Source organism: Solanum lycopersicum, chromosome 7 (assembly GCF_036512215.1).
Source record: "Solanum lycopersicum chromosome 7, SLM_r2.1".
In the NCBI taxonomy this organism is placed as follows: Eukaryota; Viridiplantae; Streptophyta; class Magnoliopsida; order Solanales; family Solanaceae; genus Solanum; species Solanum lycopersicum.
In genome coordinates, this window is record NC_090806.1 from 65,434,762 (window position 1) to 65,453,561 (window position 18,800).

General features: G+C 29.8%; 2 protein-coding genes across 3 annotated transcripts; both read right to left on the reverse strand.

The window, feature by feature from the left end:
• Positions 1–5,518: 5,518 nt before the first annotated feature.
• On the reverse strand, positions 5,519–5,809 carry LOC138337560 (uncharacterized). Its single transcript, XM_069287483.1, has one exon. The coding sequence runs from the start codon at positions 5,807–5,809 to the stop codon at positions 5,519–5,521; it is 291 nt and encodes a 96-aa protein (XP_069143584.1).
• Positions 5,810–12,141: 6,332 nt separating this feature from the next.
• Positions 12,142–18,335, reverse strand: LOC101255606 (vesicle-associated protein 4-2). 2 transcript variants are annotated; one of them, XR_003247514.2, is made up of 7 exons: positions 17,121–17,563; positions 16,185–16,255; positions 14,680–14,761; positions 14,463–14,581; positions 13,146–13,227; positions 12,892–13,011; positions 12,142–12,470 (listed from the first exon to the last, which is right to left on the reverse strand). XR_003247514.2 is itself a non-coding variant. In XM_004243264.5 (7 exons), exons 1-7 carry the CDS (start codon positions 17,392–17,394, stop codon positions 12,411–12,413), a joined length of 804 nt encoding a protein of 267 aa, XP_004243312.1. In that variant the 5' UTR covers positions 17,395–18,335; the 3' UTR covers positions 12,142–12,410. The 2 variants fall into 2 exon arrangements, 1 of the variants encoding a protein (XP_004243312.1); XM_004243264.5 differs by having other exon boundaries at positions 13,150–13,227; positions 17,121–18,335.
• Between the last annotated feature and the right edge of the window lie 465 nt (positions 18,336–18,800).

Consider the following 18,800-nt stretch of genomic DNA (forward strand, 5'->3'; position numbering starts at 1 on the left):
ATGATAGTTAAAGTGTGTAACTGACTTTTCAGTATAAGTTTAGGGAGAAATTTATGCATTTTCCCTATAAAATTTTTTACTTTCCTCTCTCATTATGATGTATAAGATATCATGTGCACCTCATCTTCAAAAGCTTGTCATCCTAAAAGTCTGTCAATTCTGCTTGATTTGTCCTGATCAACCTAGCCTACATCATGAGCGTCACATACACCTCCTTAGGAACTCAGCATACTCATTAAGGTTCGCCTCAATATCATAGTAATGGAGTACAAGCTTTGCTCTAAGCCTAGACCCGCACGAATTTGTCTTCTAGGCTAGTCCATATTGAACCCCAAAAACACATATACCTTCCAAACTTTGAGATATGATTTACATAGCTCTTCACTTTTTTCTCCCATTTTTCTTAGCCTAGAAGTCTACATCAATCCTACTTGACATGCCCTCATCCACGCCCCGTCCTATGTCACAAACATTACATGATACACCAAACAAAATAGTATTGCAGTTCGTGTAAGCCAAGGGTCTCAAAGTTTATTGACCCCTTTCTTACTAGTTATTGCTGAGAGGTGAACACCATCTTGGATTAAGTGAAGACAAGCTAAGTTATATAAAGATTAATGATGAAACACACTAAGAAATCAACTAGTAACATGAATTCATTATATATGAATTTTAATAAGGAAAAGAGAACCAAGATACATTACAAAAGCAACATTAGTGCTTTTAATTGATTTTATTCATACATTATTATTAGCTTTAAATTTAAAGATGTCTTCTCTTTCCCAACAAAAATACTAAGTAATATAAGTTGTTTATGCTTAATATTCCCTTGTCGATATTTTAGAAAGAGGAACCATCAAGGCATATCCATTCACCAACGAACATTTTTTCACAATTGAGATTGGGATTGAAAGTTGTAAAGTCCTTAGCAGACACACTAAATTGTTGCATAATGCTGAAGCATGTATCTCCAATATTTGCACCATAAATCTTGCTACATATCAGAGCAGAATTCGTCTCAATTCTAGCTGCGATCATCACGAAAATAATTATGGAGAAATAAATTAATAGACAATTTAACTAAAATACTAAGTAAAAATTAGGCTAGATATTAGTAGGTTAAAATTTAGGCATAATACATATATGTGTTCTTTAATTTTGTGTTATTTCATGTTTATGCCCTCCAATTTTATACGTACTAATCACTTGAACTTGTGTAAAGTGGAAAAAGTAGACACGTGATCCTATATGACATAATACACATAAAGTACCATGTAATACGCAAATTGACATGTAGGATGTCACGTAAGACGTGCGTGTCTATTTATTCAATTTTGTATAAGTTCAAGTGTTCACTTGTGCACAACCGAAATCGAAGGGGTTAAATATGAATTGAAGCCAAATTAAAGGACATATTTACGGATTATGTGATACTTACATGAAACAATTCTACTTTCTGCTATGTTAACGGAGAGAAGGAACAATAGAACAAAGCTGAAAAACATGGTTAATTTGTAGCTTGATCTGGCCATTTCTGCTATTTAATTGGAAAAAAAATTTAATTTTTGTGTTCTTTCCTAGTTTTTCTTGTCCTTTGGGTGGATTACTTTGATAATAATGTCATTGCTTTTATAGTGAATTTACTTTGGATGGTCATCAACTTGAGATAAAAAATATTAACATTGTTGAGGAGATTACAGAGTCTATAACTCTGTTTTCTTCTCCATTGCCCCCCATTTTATTTTTGTTGTTGTTGTTGCTCTTTCATTGAGATCTCCGTCCAGCAGGTGGTCCATGTAATCTTTGAAATTTAATGTCACAACTAAAGTCCATAACATGTATTTTATTGGGGTGTATTGGACCTAGATCTGCATGAATTTGTGGCTACGACATATAAAGCCTCAAATGGCCCGTTTTGATCCAACCTGTTTTAATCCTAGCAAATTTGGATTGGATTATTGAGTTTCTCTTTGAATTTGCTTTGGCAAATGGGTTTAACGTGAAGTTTAAAGCCTCAAATATACTCGTGGAAGATGCGATATACATTTGAAATATGCGTTGTATATAATTTATATACCTGATATACAACAAAATGGGTCAAAAGCTTCAAAACTCAGCAACTGAAGGGCCCAACGGCTGGTCCAAGTGGACAGAAATTAGACATGGATCTAATTTCCTTTTCTCTAGGCTTATTTAGCTGCCTAATTATATTTTTTATTGGGTAATATTACTGCTTGTTTACCTATAATTGTCATTATTTGTTTAAATTCCACAAATTATATATTGTCGCAATTCATGTTATACAACTCCGTGACATGACAAATAGAAGGAAAAGAGCGATTATATGACTATTCGCAGTCATTTTTTTAGAAAAATATCCTACTTTTTGGAGTAACAAATGGATAATTGATCCATGATCATTCAATATCGTTTATTATCTTTACCTTGCCATTTGTCCGATTTACATAACCAGTTTTTTTTTTTTTAATAAAGCTCATTATTTGTTAACTAACATAGAACAAAGTCAAAATCATGATTTGGTGCATTGATCTAAAATGACCTAATACCCTAGATGTATTGGGTTCATTAGAAATATCGAATTTAGTCCAAAACAACCTTGACCTAAATGAGTGTTCATGTTTATGTGTTTATAATTTATAGAATAATATGTGTCACGAGAAAAAATCATTATTCTTCGAGGTTGTAAGTTTATTTTAATTTAAAAAATAAACCTTCACGAGCTGCTGTCCAAGAAAAGGACTTGATTATTTATATTCCATTTTTTTCTATTATGTATCCCTATTCAATTTATTTCAATAAAGTTTATATAGATATTATTCATGGTGCCACAAGCCTTGAAATGATACGAAAAAACACTTATAATCAGTGTGCCCCGCCAATAGTAAAGCTTTTCTAGGAAGTTGGCAAAAAAAATAAATTAAAATTGGCTTTACAGGATCATGTAAAGCTCCTTATAAATGGACTTTTGTTTTGTCCAAGAGGTGCAGATTGTTACGATGATATTGAGTGCAAAATTTGATATGTGAATGTTAGAAATTGTATTAATTTCTAGGACGAAAATTTAAGACACCAAAAATAAAAAGACAAAGAAATGCTGCATTATCACTTATCAGTAACATATTTATGAATTATTACTGTCGATTGATATTGATATACTACTAACTTGCTAGGCTCCACATAATAAAGCAATGGTTTAAATTACTAGAATAATAAAAATGTGATTCTCCATCAAACTGGACTTTTCTTGTATAATACTAGACGAAGACAATTACAAGAAAATTAAGGTCCAAGATTTAATCAGATACTGAAGTCTATTGTAAGAAAGTAAAAAAAAAAAAGAAAGAGACGTATTGAAAATATTTATAATTCAGCGTAAGTAGGGGTGTCAAATGAGCGGGTCAGGTTGAAATTGAAAATATTATAATGGGTTGAATTGAAATCGGGTTGGGTCTTGACCCATCTAAGTTTATTTTGAGCTCAAATGGGCTAAATAACGAGTTGGGTCTTGACCCACCCAATTTGACCCGATTAATCTCAATAATTTAACATATTGATGATTCACTTTTATAATCACAATTTGAATTTCCGCTCAAGATTCTTTTGTTAAAAAAGTAACAAATTGATAGATAAATCCTAAAAGATGTTGAATAAATAATAATTCATACCTTCAACATAGGAACATATCTTAATAAAAAAATTAGAACTTGAATTGTGCTCAATTGAGAATTTTCTTCAAATGAGTTAAACTTGATGGGTTGAGATTGAACCTATTTCATTATCTTGAGCCCAACCCTTAAAATTCTGGGCGGATTGGACGGGTTACGTATCTTTGGGTTCATTTTTGACACCCCTAGGCGTAAGTTATTAGTTTATCTCTAAACTATTGACAGTCTTAAAATTACTCATCTACTTGACTAATTAAACTTAAATACATGCTCGCTCTGTCACACGACATAGCAAATGGTTTCAAACTTTTCTATGATATGCAAGTATTAATAAAAAAGTTGAGAGAAGTGTTAGACACCCCTAAACTTAGACAAAAATTTAGGAATGTATTTCGCTCATGTTATAAGATCGAAGGTGCATTTAGAAGAGAATTGAGAAAAAGATACTATTTTTCTTCAGAGAAATGTATTTCCCCTAAAAAAACACAATGAAAAGGTTCAATGAAGGCAAGTGATGAGTAGACGCATGTGTTGATTAACAATTTACACAATAAGGTGTTACTTATTCTATAAATAAATCTACATAACAAAGACAATTTCAATGGGAACAAAAAAGGAAGTATTAAATAGGCGTTACAGTAATTTTCCAAAAACGAAAATTTAAATTCTACTAAGATATCAATTGCAATAGAAGAGAATTAGAATTAGCAGAGTCTGTTCTGAGAGATTTATTTATATAAAAGTCCTATCTCATTCTGGTACACTAATAATTTTTGGTCCAGTTCTTGTATTTCTTGTTTCAGCTCATCCAATTGCTTCTGCTTTCGTTCGATTTCTTGATCATTCAGTGCGCTGAGTGCTAACATATGAAGGATATTTGCCAATGATATATCTAATGTTAAATTTGGACCACCCTTGACGGAATCTGAAAGGCCGGCTTAATTTTTTTTATAACAAGGAAAATCTGCAATCATTATTTTTTGAGAGTTCGATTCAAAAGACAAATCCCATTTCAAACTTAAAACATCACTTATTTCAAACAGCGACATGTTATTGGATTTTTGAGATTGAATAGCTTTCTGTACCAAATCACAAAACTAAATCAATATATAAAGGGATACACATATCACAATCCAAACAGATTAATAAGAATTAACATTATTCTAACTGCAAAATTCATATAGAAAGGGAAAAAAAAACAGACCATCGGTTTGAGATTTGATCCGGATCGTACTGCTAACTTACGGTGAAAAGTTATTGGGATAAACAAAATTACGCACTTCGTACTTTTGGGGAAAATATTAATAACGTTACAAATATAATTTAATTCTTTTTTTGGTTGTTTGGCAAAGATTAAAATGGATCAATTTCCAGTTAACAAGAAAATTTATTCAAGTCCTGCTCCGATCGATGGCCATAGATCTAGAAGGTCGACTTTAATAGCTTTAATAAGAAATCTAATAAATATAATAAAAATTTGCCATAAATTTAATTACTATTTTGGTATTAACTTGATAACTTATGAACTATCTATTATCAAAGTATAACCTCCGTCCATACCAATCTTCCAAGCAAAAGAAGATATTGTTTGGTAAACATTTTTATTAGTTAAATTTACAATAGTTAAACTAGGATATACACAAAATTTACAATTAGAGGTCGTAGTTTTGAGTATTAAAACTGCAATTAGTGCATAACGGGATAGGCCGAGTTAACTAAGTTCATTCGCCCTCTAATACGAGTCAACTCGGTCAACTCACTCCGCGTTCCCGTCGCCGGCGACTTATAGCCACCTAAAATCGAACGGGAGACTTCCGATCTACCACCATACATTAGCTTGGTCCCCAGCAGCTTAGGTACATAACTTGCCGGAGTGACTCATCAGTTTGTTTCCTCTTCTCCTCGCCTTTTCCGCCTCCGATGAACCCCCCGACGTCAGATCCTAATATACCGGACATCGGCCGGAGACCGGCAACGTCGGTTCCGGAAGCGACAGAAGAGGAGAATCTTTTTTTACCGTGGTTTAGAGATTGGATGCCGGATTTCAATTTCTGGCCGTGATCGGCGTGGCTGTTTACGACGGCGACGGTAGTGGCTACCCAAACGCGGTTAAAGTAACTCATGATTGATTAATTTTGAAGTTAAATAAAGAAATTAGTTATCCTGTTGATTCAAGGAATTGTGAGCAATGAAAAATGAAAGAAGAGAAGCTTCTTTTTATAGGCAAAAAGAGGAAGAGTGGTTTTGGAAAACCAGAAACAGGAAACTTGTGAAGAAACAGCGGTTTAACGATATTACTGGTGACCTGATGGGCGAAGTTACCGAGGTTTGGACATATTCGATTTACCATAGGTCTTCATTTTCTCGCGAGATGAAAACCATCTCGTTTATTTATTATTATTATTATTATTATTATTACTACTACTACTACTTCACTTATTTTGGTAAATGAAAGAAGATAAGATAATCCTGATGTGTAAAATTTAACTTGTCCCCTTCAAGAAACCTACTGACTATCGTACGATTACAATGTTCAATCTTATCTCCACACAAATTGGACCTGGTTTATAGCTTCCAAAAATAATTTATTTTCTTGAAAAAGGATATTAAATGATCAATTTCAAATTTAAATATAACTAATTTTAAGTTAAAAAAGTTACGTTTGCAATGAGTAATTAAATTTTTATTAGTTTTGAAATTTATGCACCTAACATATTGTTAATTTGCGATTATTGTTGGTATAAACTCATATTGTTTTCTTTATAATGGATAAAATATAATAAATACCATAGCTTTTTTTTAAAAAAAGTTACTGGCCTTGAACATTTAGTTCAGGGACTAGGAGCAGTTAACCATTATGACCAAGAAAGATCGGTCGTAGTATCAAGATACATTATCAAGTAAGTGCATAATTACGATGTGCCTTCAATTATTTTCGAAAAAGCAAGCATAAAGATAGGTTCTTTATATAATGTAATTGATAATAATATTTTTAGGGTCCTTTTGTTATTTTGATTTGTTTACTAATTGATTTAATTGCTAGTTGTTTTTTTAGCTAAAAAAATGTCCATTTATATTGATAATTTTTTTAATTTTCTTTTTTTAAAGGAAAAAGGATCAAATATACCCCTAAACTATTCAAAAAGGTCTACATATACCCTCCGAAAAAGTTTGGTTCATTGACACCCTCGCCATCCAATTTTTGGTCCAAATATGCCCTTATGGACGTTAGTTGTCATGTTGGACATATCCAACTCATTCTTCATTTCTTTAAATACCACATGGAATTGTCATGTCATTTTGGCCTTGCCACATGAATTTTATATGAAAAGATATTCGAACTCATAAACACCTAATTCGACCCATAAATCAACCCCCTTTTAAATAAATTATCTGACCAATTTTCAATAATTTATTTTTATTTTTATTTTTTCGAAAAATACCGAAAATGAGTAAATTGATTAATTTAAAAAATAGGAAAATATGAAAAAAAATATAAAATTAATGCCAAAAATTCATAAATAATTATAGTAACTTTAAATTCAATTTAAGTACTTTTTTAAAAATATATATATATTATTTTTCGATAAATCTCGAAATGATTAATTGATTAATAAAAAGTATGAAAAAAATATAAAATTAATGCCAAAAATCAAAAAATAAATACAGTAACCTTAAATTCAACAATTTCATCATTTTTTTTATTTTTAATTTTTTCGACAAATCCCAAAAATAAGTTTGTTAACAAAAAATATGAAAAAATATAAAAATTAGGCAAAAAATTCAGAAATAAGAAATAGGAAAATATGAAAAAAATATAAAATAAAAGAATTGTTGAAATTATTGAATTTAAGTTTACTATATTTATTTATGAATTTTGACGTATATTTTTTACTTTGTTTTTATATTTTTTTCTTTTTATCAAAAAATTATTCATATTCGGGATTTGCCAAAAAATATAAAAATTTGTAATAAATTGTAGAATGAAATGTTACTATATTTATTTGTGAACTTTTGACGTTAATTTATATTTTTTTCATACTTTTCATAATTTTTATTAATCAATTACTCATTTTCGAGATTTATCGAAAAATAAAAAAATTCTAAAAAAATTGAAATGTTAGATTTAAGGTACTATATTTATTTGTGAATTTTTGACGTTAATTTTATATTTTTATCATATTTTTTCTAATTTTTTTAAATATAATTACTCATTTTCGGGATTTATCGCAATAATAAAAATTTAACAAAATTGTTAAAAATGAGTCGGATAGTGAATATAAAAGGAGCTGATTTATGGGCCTAATTAGGTGTTTATGAGTCCGAATATCTTTCCATTTTTATATAAATGTTATGTGGTAAGGTCAAAATGACATGACAATTCCATATGGAATTTATAGAAATGAAAAATGAGTTGGATATGTCCAACATGACAACTAACGTTCATAAAAATATATTTGAATCAAAAGTTGAACGATAAAGGCATGATTGAACCAAACTTTAAACGAAAACTATATCTAAACGTTTTCAAATAGTTTAGTGACATATTTGACCCTTTTTCCTTTTTCTAAATAAAAGTTCGTTATGAAATCGAAATAAAGAATCAAATTTTTCAGAAAATAACATCGGGCAATGTATCGCGAGATAAAGAAAATGTGGGCACTTATTAGTAGGAAGTGAAGGGGACAGATGTCGACCTTATCCACAAGTTTGAAAAATGACTCATCTTAAACTCCACCAATGAATAGTAAACAAGATTCATTCTGCTACACAACAATTGCGGGTCCCACCCGTTTATGGGGAAATTTCCATCTTTGCTGTCGTTATCCAATGATACAAAGCATTTGGGTAAAAGAGCTATTTGTGGGACCCGATATTAGATAATGGACAAAATAGTATGGCCACGCGGGGACCACCTGTGGGCCTCCACTGTCACTAATTTTGGTCTGGTGGTCCCACGTATGGACAATCACGTGATGGACCTTGACTCGCCATCTGTTTTTACGCTTTCGATATTTACCTCCATTAATAAATATTTGAATTTATATAAAATTGTATTATATAAGATATGAAGTATGTGTGTATTTATTTAATTTTATATATATATATACTTATGATGTATTAAAATTGAAAGGTATGAATATTCGTTAAAAATAACTAACTTAGAATACTTAATTTTATATAACGAATGTGCATATATAATTGAAAGAGTACACGGTCCACAGCTTGAATTTTAATGAAATTGGTAGGAGAGATGCAAAATGTACGAGAAAGCCTACTACACATAAAATGTCAAATATATATATATATGATTATAATCTGTTGCCTGTTAGTCAATTTTTTAGAAAGTCAAGGGTATATTTTTAAAAAAAATAAAAATTGATAGCGTAAATAGAACAAAAGTACTCTTTTTTTAATTTTTAGATAAACGCAAAATTAATGCTCTAATTTTGATTTTTTTTAAAAAACGTTGATTCGGGTGTTGGGAATTTAGTAATTTTCTTGTTTTGATCAAAATAAACAATGCACGTGGTGAGTCATGGTTACTGAATGATCTAATATGCACCGTCACATATTTTTAAAAATAATAAATAATTAAGATAAATTCAATATATTGTATTACCTTATGAATATATGTTAAATTTGATATTTTTGAGAAATGTATTAGATATTGAATAACAGTTAATATTAAAATAATTAAATAAACATAAATAAATATATTATTTTTTAATTTTATAAATTCAATTATTATTATAAAATAACTATTTTTAATAAAATAAACAAGTAAAAATAAACTAACCAAATATTTACTGCTAATGACATTTCTTTTTCCTTGTCTTTTTTTTTAGATAAGTTAGACTGCATGCGAATAATGTTTGACTTGGATAGCTACAAAGATCACTTATCTAATTCAGCAGGTGCGCTCATTCACTTATATGCTCCTTCTCCCTCTTTTCATAATTAATCGTCATAATTTTTATTTTTAGATTTAAATTACAAAAATTATAATTTATATTTTATGATATACTTTTTATCATATTAATATTTAAAAATTTATAATTTTATAATAATTTTTGTATAGTTTTTAAATATTTAAATTTTTGTTTAAAATAACATGTTAATAAATCAGTCAAATTAACAAATAATTTGAAATACTCATAAAAATCGATCAAAAAATATTTTATAAAATAAAAGACTTTTAACGCTCAAAACGATAAAAAGGGTCGTTACATTCTCGTGTTTCATTTTTTCTAACAAGAAGAGTAGAATTGTATACATGTGTAATCTAGGAGAAAATTAATAAGCTATATAAATTGTCAAATATATAAAAATTATGATTGTATGTTGGGTAAGTTTTTAGGGAGTTAAACAATATATTTTAAAAGAAATTGTTTTAGAGAATTGATGTATTTGATCATGTCTTAAAGATGGCAATTTTTTTTTTTAAGTTATAATAGAAATAAAACAAATCTAAATATTTTAAAATTTTAATTAAACACAAATTGATGCATTTATATTGATAGAAATATTTTTAAGTTAATTAGCTCAATAGAACTCAAAATAGAAACTCAAGGTTAGCCGGTTTGGCCAAACGTTCAAGAGTTTAAAGTGCTTATTGTTGGATAATAAGGTGTTTAGTTTAGTTTTTGAGAGAAAATAAGTGCTTCTGAGAAGTAATAAAAATTGTTTTTTCAGAAATTAAAAGAAAAATTATCAAAGGCAATTTTCAAAAGAACACTATTGAAAAATTACACTTCGAAAAGAACTTGACAAAATTTAATTATTGTTCAAAAAAAGTATATTTTTAAATTTATTCGTCGAACACAAATTGATTAGTATCCTTTTTTAAAAAAATAAAAAAAAATATTTTTTAAGTTGGTCAAATAAATCATAAATTCAATATTCGGAGTTTAATAATTTCTTCTTTTTTTTCAAATCTGATGTTGAAGTGGGTGAGCCGTTGCATGACTAAAATTTAAATAATTTGCTAAATGGATAATGACTAGACTCGAATGCAGAATCTGAAAAATATTATGTTACTAATAGTTAACGAAGAGAATCAAATATAGAATCTCTTTATGTTTTAATATAAATATAAATAAATTAAATTGTGTGAATGAGCTTAGCTTATTTAAAAATAAAGTTATCGAAAAAATGACATTTTTTGTTATTAGTTTTAGCCTTTTGATCTGCAAATCAAAATTTAAGTGTTATTGCTTTTTTGGACCTTGTGTTTTTCTTAATCCTCTTTGCCTTTTGCACTTTTTAAATATTAATCTCACTGTCCTTTTCATGAACATTAATTAAAGAACTAAGTACTAAACTTTGGAAAAAGAAAGAACCAAAAATCCACTAATATTATATAATATGAACTTAATGCTATAAGGTTCACCTGTCTACTTCAACTAGTCCTTAGAAAATACCTGAGATAAAATAGAATCACTCATACTATATATGATAATAAATTCCAAAATGATTAAGAGTAAATATAAATTTTATTCTTACTTTTATTAAATAAAAAAATTATTTTAAATAGATTCTTAATTTTCAGAACACGATTTAAGTAATACAAAAGAAAAAAAGAAAAAAATTATGATTAAAATATTAGATATAATATACTATGTGGAGGAGTAACTAATTAAAAAGATAAGATCTCTCTTTCTTTTGTTGTTCATAATATTATAATACTTGGTTGTGATTGAGAAATCTGAATTTAATAAAATAAAAAAGATTTGAGGAATTATAATATTGGTCTAAAGTATTCCACTATATCTTCATCTTAACCTAAACTCCATTATTGCCAATTCAATAATCACTTAATATAAGCCACTTGCACTTAGTTATGTTGTTTTTATGCGTATAAAAATAGTTAACTACCAAATTTCCAGCTGTCTAGATCAATAATCTAATGAACATAATGTCAAATAATTAATCACCAAAGAGTCCCAAATTATCTTCTTTTGTCCAAAAATAAAAATAATAAAAATTTGCAAAGCTGGACACCCTGAAAAGGCACACACTTTATCCAAAAAGGCATCTTCAAAGTAATTTCTCTATCATTACCTTCACTTCAACTTTAATAAAATATTAAAAAATAATAATCGATGAAAGTTAAATATCACTCAAAAATGTGGTGGGTTGTATATAGTAGATAAATTTTAATTTCATGTCCTAGGTTGAAATATTCAAAATAAAAAGTATTTTATCTTTTGATAAGTCCTCCTCAATAAAATCTAAATTAGTTAAATCAGTTATCTATACTTTGAAAAAAGAATTTCCATCAAAGTTAAATTTTTGATGTGATATGTAAAAGTGTAAATAACCTTTTCAAATCTTATTTATAAAAATGACAAATATCTTAGACATAAAAATAAAAATCTCTCGTAAAAAGGAGATATAACTAAAAAAAAAGTCAATAAAGTGCTATGAAATCAAATCGCGCGAAACCAAAAAATCAATCAAGAAAGCAACATAATGTATGTGATTGTTCATCAATTAAGGAAGGGACTTCACAATTTTCACTTATATACAAACAAGAGTTGAAAGAAAAGGATCCAGGAATAGAGAGCATTGAAAAATTACATGAAAAAAAATAATTAATTTTCACTTTTTGAGATGAAAAATAGCCCAAGTATATCTGTTGATCTGCAGGCAATAGTATTGAAAATTCAATAGCTTATCATAGAATTTCTTCTCAACCATCCACAGAAAGGAGAGCTTCTATTATACTAAATCAACTCCATCAACCTGTTGCCTCGCAAGATACCTTTCCCTTCTTTCTTTCTGAAACAGTATAAACACAGCGGTATATATCAGAGCACCAGTCATGTTTGGCAATTGATTTTGATACGTTTACACGATTCAATGCAAGAGGTTGGAGATCAAGTTGTTTCTGATGATGAAAAGAGCATCTTCTAGCCTTGTATTACTACAAACAACTAATACTATTACAATGCCTCCCAAGACACTTGCCTTGTATTGCAATAGAAAATGTATTATTATAGGCTCCATGTATAGCTATTTCATCATTGGTGGTTTGGAATGAGGCGCGTTAATGTAATTTTATTAATCGAGTTGAAGTAAATCAAAATAGCATTTGAAGTGTTCAAATGGCAACAAGAGAAGTTTCTAATATGCATTTCATTTGGAAAGAAAAGCCTGAGCATTGAACATAAGAATTTAGTGTAGTGGCAAGGCAACTTACCCATTCGTCTATAACAAGACCTTCCCCGACAATCTTTGGACCTGTATCTTCTGGAGGCCTTTTGCGTGCCTCGACTTCAGCCTCAGCTTCAGCTAGCTGGCGGTTAAGTTTCTCGAGTGCCTAAGAAAAATGAGCCATGAAATCCTTAGAGACATTTCCACATAAACCTTAGACAAGTATATTAATTGAAATAGACTGCGGAAAAAATCTGATTCAAGTTCAACTAATGAGCAAACTTGGTAGAGAAAACCTACTTACAGGGCAAGGGCGTTCAGCATCAAGGAAAACAACACCTAATACTTGTTCAACTGCCACTTCATCCCTCCTTTCGTCAAACTGATCCAAATCGCCGTTAGAATGAATTCAAGCATTAGGAGGATCAAAGGTCTAATTCTTTAACGAGTTAAAGGAGAGGGGTGCACAAAAGGATGTTGAAATAAATTGCATTAAAAAATGAAAAAGTAAATCAGTACAGGCAACCGGGGTTGATTTCCCTTCAAGGATAGGTTATTTTTCAAGTGGAATGGTTCACATTTTTACCAATGAATATAGGTGCTCTCATCTCTATCTATACACTGAAGTAAACATGACATGTTTTAAATCAGTGCCAAACTTCCGTTGATATAGATCATACAATCTTGTTAAACTAATCAGTAAGCTAGTGAGTTGATTTGAAGAACTGATCTAAGGAGGACACGTAATACGTGCACATGAACAGAGTCTTGAGGTGACCACGGTAAATCCTCTCAACCTCTCAGTGACATTTTTAAAGAGCATAAACAACATTCAACTACGAGGAGACAGTGGCAATAACAACATTTCACTGTCTTTCCCATATACAGATTTTATATTTTCAAAAAAATAAAATGAAAATAATATACTCTTTAGAAGTTCATATCATCATGGGAGGGAGGCCACTACTCTTTATTAGTGGACGGTTTACTTTCTAGTTTCCCCTATATACTAGATAGTCCTGGTGGCATGAAAACCATAGCTATAGCATGTTTTCGTTAACATCAAAAGAAATGAGAGAAGATGCGTATTAAATGGAAGCACCATAAAAGGAGAAGAGTTGTTAAGTAAGAAGTACTGATAGGCAATAAACAAGATCAATGATTTGATATTATTCTAATTTGTAAGTAAGCTTTAGAGGAACCTACTCACAGTGCAAACAAGAAATGCTTCTCTTCCAGTATGACCCTGAACAGGTTTTTACCGAAGGATTTAAGGATTGGGTGGCTCAAGGCACAATCTGTTTGTTATTCAAAATATTGTTCTAAGTGATTCTACATTTCCATCACACAAATGATTGATTCTCTTTTTACTATTTTCCTTCTTTTTTGTACTTTTACTTGTTAGATCAAATATAGGATACTCAGTTTTCTGTCTGGCTAAAAAATAAAAGAACAATGGAAATTGCAGATATCTACTCCAAAAAAGCTATATGAATCACTGGGATGAATAAACATATAGTTTCTAAAATCCAAGATTGGATTTGAGCAGGATATTAACTCTCATGAGAGAATATATCTGTTAACTCATGGAGAGGCAAACCATTATTTAGCACTTACCAGCTCCGGCACATAATCCACGTCGTCTTTTACTTTTAAGCTCATAACTTTGAACTTTACCCTGCTCTTCTTGCCAATTTGTTTGTCGTTATTATCAGGTGGCTCGACGAATTTGAAAACTGTTAATTAAGCATGGAATTAGCACAGTATAGCTATAAGCAACTATTTTCATTAAACATCACACAGGTGGACATGAAAGGCCAGGTGGAGATGTTACCAGTTGCAATTAGGCTTTCATCAGGGGCAAGAATACCTCCTGGCGGCCGCATGTAACAACTTTTTGGCCCAGTTGTTTGAAACTGAGACAGCAAAATGAAGTAAAATTAGAGAACATGTCTTTATACCAATAGTAAGCTGATAAAGATTACAAATAGAACTTGAAACATAGAGAGGGCAACTACAATGTCAAATCTTCTTATGCTGGTCAACGAGTTACTCTATGGCCTTGGAAACAAATATGGAAAGTAAAGTTCCTAACAAGGTGGCTTATAAACCGAATGACCAGAGATTATTTGAAGAGAAAGTGGACTCGGCTATGCTCCAAACGTTATTCATGTGGGAAGGAGACAGAAAACCATAGTCATCTTACTTTGCATTGTGAACTGATGGATCATCTCTGGCAATTATTTTGAATATGAAGGAATTAAATGGAATCCTGGAATATCTTAGGCAGAATTGTCAGACAAAAGAATAGGTGGAAAACTATTACTGAATATATATGGCAGATTGTTTGGAAGGAAAGAAATACGAGATGCTTTGAGGATAGATTTAGCTCTATTCAGAAGATTAAGATGAACTGTTTAATGTTACTTCACTTTTGGTGTAAACAGGAACTCTAGATGATTCAGAATCAATCTTAGATATCATAGAATAAGAAGAACAACACCACTGTTTTTGAATGCTGAATTGTAAATGTGGCATTCCATACTTCCTTTGAGTTGATGATGTTATTTGTGTGATTTGCGTGGAGGATACAAGAACTGGACCCAAGCTATGCATGTAGTGTGGTTTCTATGAGCTGTTGATTCTGTTCAGACTAAGCTTGTCGTATACAAAAGTTGTTACCTTTATCCCAAAAAAAATTACAAATATGAGTCTTCTCAGGAAAAGAAGAAATGCAATTGAAAGTGAGAGTTATTAGTCAAACAAAAACAAGGAGAAGATCTCTGTGATAAAGCAACTATAAACAACAACAACAACAACAAACCCAATGTAATCCCACAGGTTGGGTTTGGGTAGGGTGGTGAGTACACACAGCCTTACACCTATCTTGACCTTGTAGAGAGGTTGTTTCCGATAGACCCTGGCTCAAAGCAACTATCCTATATTAATTAAGAAATGGTTGATCTTGTTTATTGTATATAGACAAATAGGCCCTGTGGGAGATCCAATTTCACTATTCATAGATCTCATAATAATGGTGTTGCCCACTAACCACAATTCATCATCATTTTAATCTTCAGCATGCAGAATTACTCTTAAATTAACCAAAAAAGAATGCCTAACTTTAAACAGATTGTCTTTAAAGCATTATTACTATCAACCAACTCAGAAAAAGTTGGCCTAGTGGGGAATTAAAGTGACTAGTTGCACTAATCATGGAGATTATGAAAATGACATAATGAGTATTAAGTACTAAGCACATTTCACATCAGCAAAAAATAAAATATCAACTATTAGGACCACGAAAACAAGAAAATTGAGGCTAGAGTAATAATGTACCTTGAAGGCCACAGGATTCTTGCTAATGTTCTTGATTCTAATAGCACTCTTGACTTGTTTTCCAGGCTCATCTACAAAAGGGATAAAAACAGAATAAGCATAATCCAATAAGTAAATACACATGAAAAAAAAAAACAAATATAGAAAGACATAAGAATTATTACAATTACTAAATAGTCAAGTTTCATCCAAAATAATAGCACACAACAGAATAACAAAAACTTAGTTAATACTAGGCAATTACATTTCATAAAACTTATACTCCTGGTGAAGTAGCTATGAAATAAATAAATCCATCACAGTAAACATAAAGGTAATGCATGAAACTTTCTTTCTATCAAATCCAAATTAAGACAAAAATTTGCAATAGAAAAGTACTCGATTAGCTTCAATTTTAGTGTCTTAGTTTGACTAGTTACTTAACTTAGAAGGCATTTGGTCATGAAACTTTCACTTATTTTCCGAAGTTCAACCACGAATATAAGGTGTTTTCACTTTTTTCGCTTCAAATTACTCACAAAAAGTCAAAAACAATTCCTATTTGTATCCGTCAAACACAACTCCAATTTTCAAATTTCACAATCAAAACTATTTTTTTTTCAAATTTCACCATCAAACATGGTTAATGTTCACTTAAGAAAATAAGCATAAGTACTTATGAATCTCGTGATCATAAATTAAAAAATATATATAACTATCAAAAATGCCCTTTGAATCTTGTTATTTTAAACATTCTAGAGTTACTAATGATAGAAAAAGACATTCTTTTTTAATAAAAAACAAAGACACATAAAGAGTAACAAAATTTATCTATGTTATAAGAAATCAACAAATTATGGCATATCAAAATGGATAGCATGATCTAATTTCATAACAAACAATTATATGGGTATATTCACAAAAAAAAAAAAAATCAACAAAAAGTGATGAACATACATGGAAAGTAAAGCTTGTTTTGTGGATCAAGGCTGAGCTTGCGACGAGTTGGAAGAAGTGATTTGGCTACAGAAGAAACCTTAAGAGGAGCATGAATATTAGAGTGATTATCCACAGAAATGCCATTATGTTGTTGCCTAAAAGATGAAGAAGAAGAAGAAGCAATAGAAGAGGAAGAAGCAGCCAGAGAGCTACTAGTTGAATGCCAAAATGGTAGTTTACAAATACCCCAAATTTTTCCATCAGATACAGATTTTTCATTCGCAAGTGCCATTGTTGTGCTTTTGTTTTTCTGTTAGTAGGCAATTTTTAGTAGGAGCAATTTAGGGAGTGGGGGGGGGCATAGGATGCGAGTTACATAGCGTGGGAATGATGGGTTGTTGTCATAATGTGTGTATGGGGAGTGTGACACAGTTATTGCTCCTCTTCCTTTGGCTCTCTTCAAATTAAAACTTGTATCGTAATTATATTTATTGCTCGTGTTTCAACATAAATGATACTGTACTATTTTTTATTTTTTATTTTTTATTTTCAATTTGCTATTTATATTTTACATAATAATAATAATAAAAAAAGAGAAATTAAGGAAACTACTAAAGAGAGCTATAGTTTTTAATACTATTCGTTTTGTTTCATTACCATTATTTTTTATATTTATATTACGAATAATTTAACTTTGATATGCTTATATTTAATTTGAAATGATTTCTAATTATGCAAATATATATGTTATTTTATCTTCACAAATTTCAAAAAAGAAAAATCTTCCTTAAACTTCGTGTTAAATTAAATTAACTCATATAAATTGAAATCAAAGAATTATTTATTATTATAATAAAGGGGCATTTTAACTTCTTCTCATTGGTCCAATTTCATTAGTGATTGCTTTTTTTTATTTTTGACTCTCTCTTGAGTTTCCCCACTTTCTGTTTTTGTTTTTGTTTTTTTTTCCTTTCACATTTTTTGTTCATTTATTCTCTAAGTGACCATCGAGTGATTTGCGTCATATTTAATATTTGATATTTATATTAGAGTTTGATTAATTTAGATTTATGTCAGATAAAGTCTCATTTGGAGGATAACAATTCTTACCAAAAGCTATTTTAAACTTGAGATCTCTAATTAAAAAAATTATCTCATTCACTATATCATATGTTTTGATGGTAAAATATGTCTGAATTACTTGTACATTTATTTTACTTATATGTTTATAATGTATTCTCTTTACTAGTACGTTTTATAGATTAATTTCATTCGATCTTTTTTTTCTCTGAATACGATAAAAAATACTTAAACAAAAAAGTTACAAGTGTTTCTTACGTCACGTGATATAAATCTGCTAAGAAAAAAATCAATCTTTGATACATCTTTCAATATTATTATTATTTCTTTTTAAATAGCAATAAGTTTGATTGTCATATTATTAATTTTCAACAAATACCTGCAATCTGCAACATTAACAAGCCATCACCCTTGCCATTGATGTTACACAAGTCATTAAATTATGTTGACAATTAAGAATAAATAGAGATAAATGTTAGTGCTAGCATGTTAAAATGACCAACATTAATTAGTAAATTGTCTGCTTTTTATCTTAAATTAAAAGCCAACCAAAATAATAATGTGTTTGTGCATCACATGAATAATAATGAAATTAAGAAGGATTAAATAATAAAGAAA

Excerpts from the sequence above, each read along its gene's own strand:
- LOC101255606 (XM_004243264.5), bottom strand. The coding sequence starts at position 17,394 with ATGGCACTTGCGAATGAAAAATCTGTATCTGATGGAAAAATTTGGGGT. Across the intron at positions 14,762-16,184 it reads AGAATCCTGTGGCCTTCAAG|TTTCAAACAACTGGGCCAAA; the intron begins GTACATTATTAC and ends TTGCTGTCTCAG. Across the intron at positions 13,012-13,149 it reads ATGCTGAACGCCCTTGCCCT|GCACTCGAGAAACTTAACCG; the intron begins GTAAGTAGGTTT and ends CATTTTTCTTAG.
- LOC138337560 (XM_069287483.1), bottom strand. The coding sequence starts at position 5,809 with ATGAGTTACTTTAACCGCGTTTGGGTAGCCACTACCGTCGCCGTCGTA.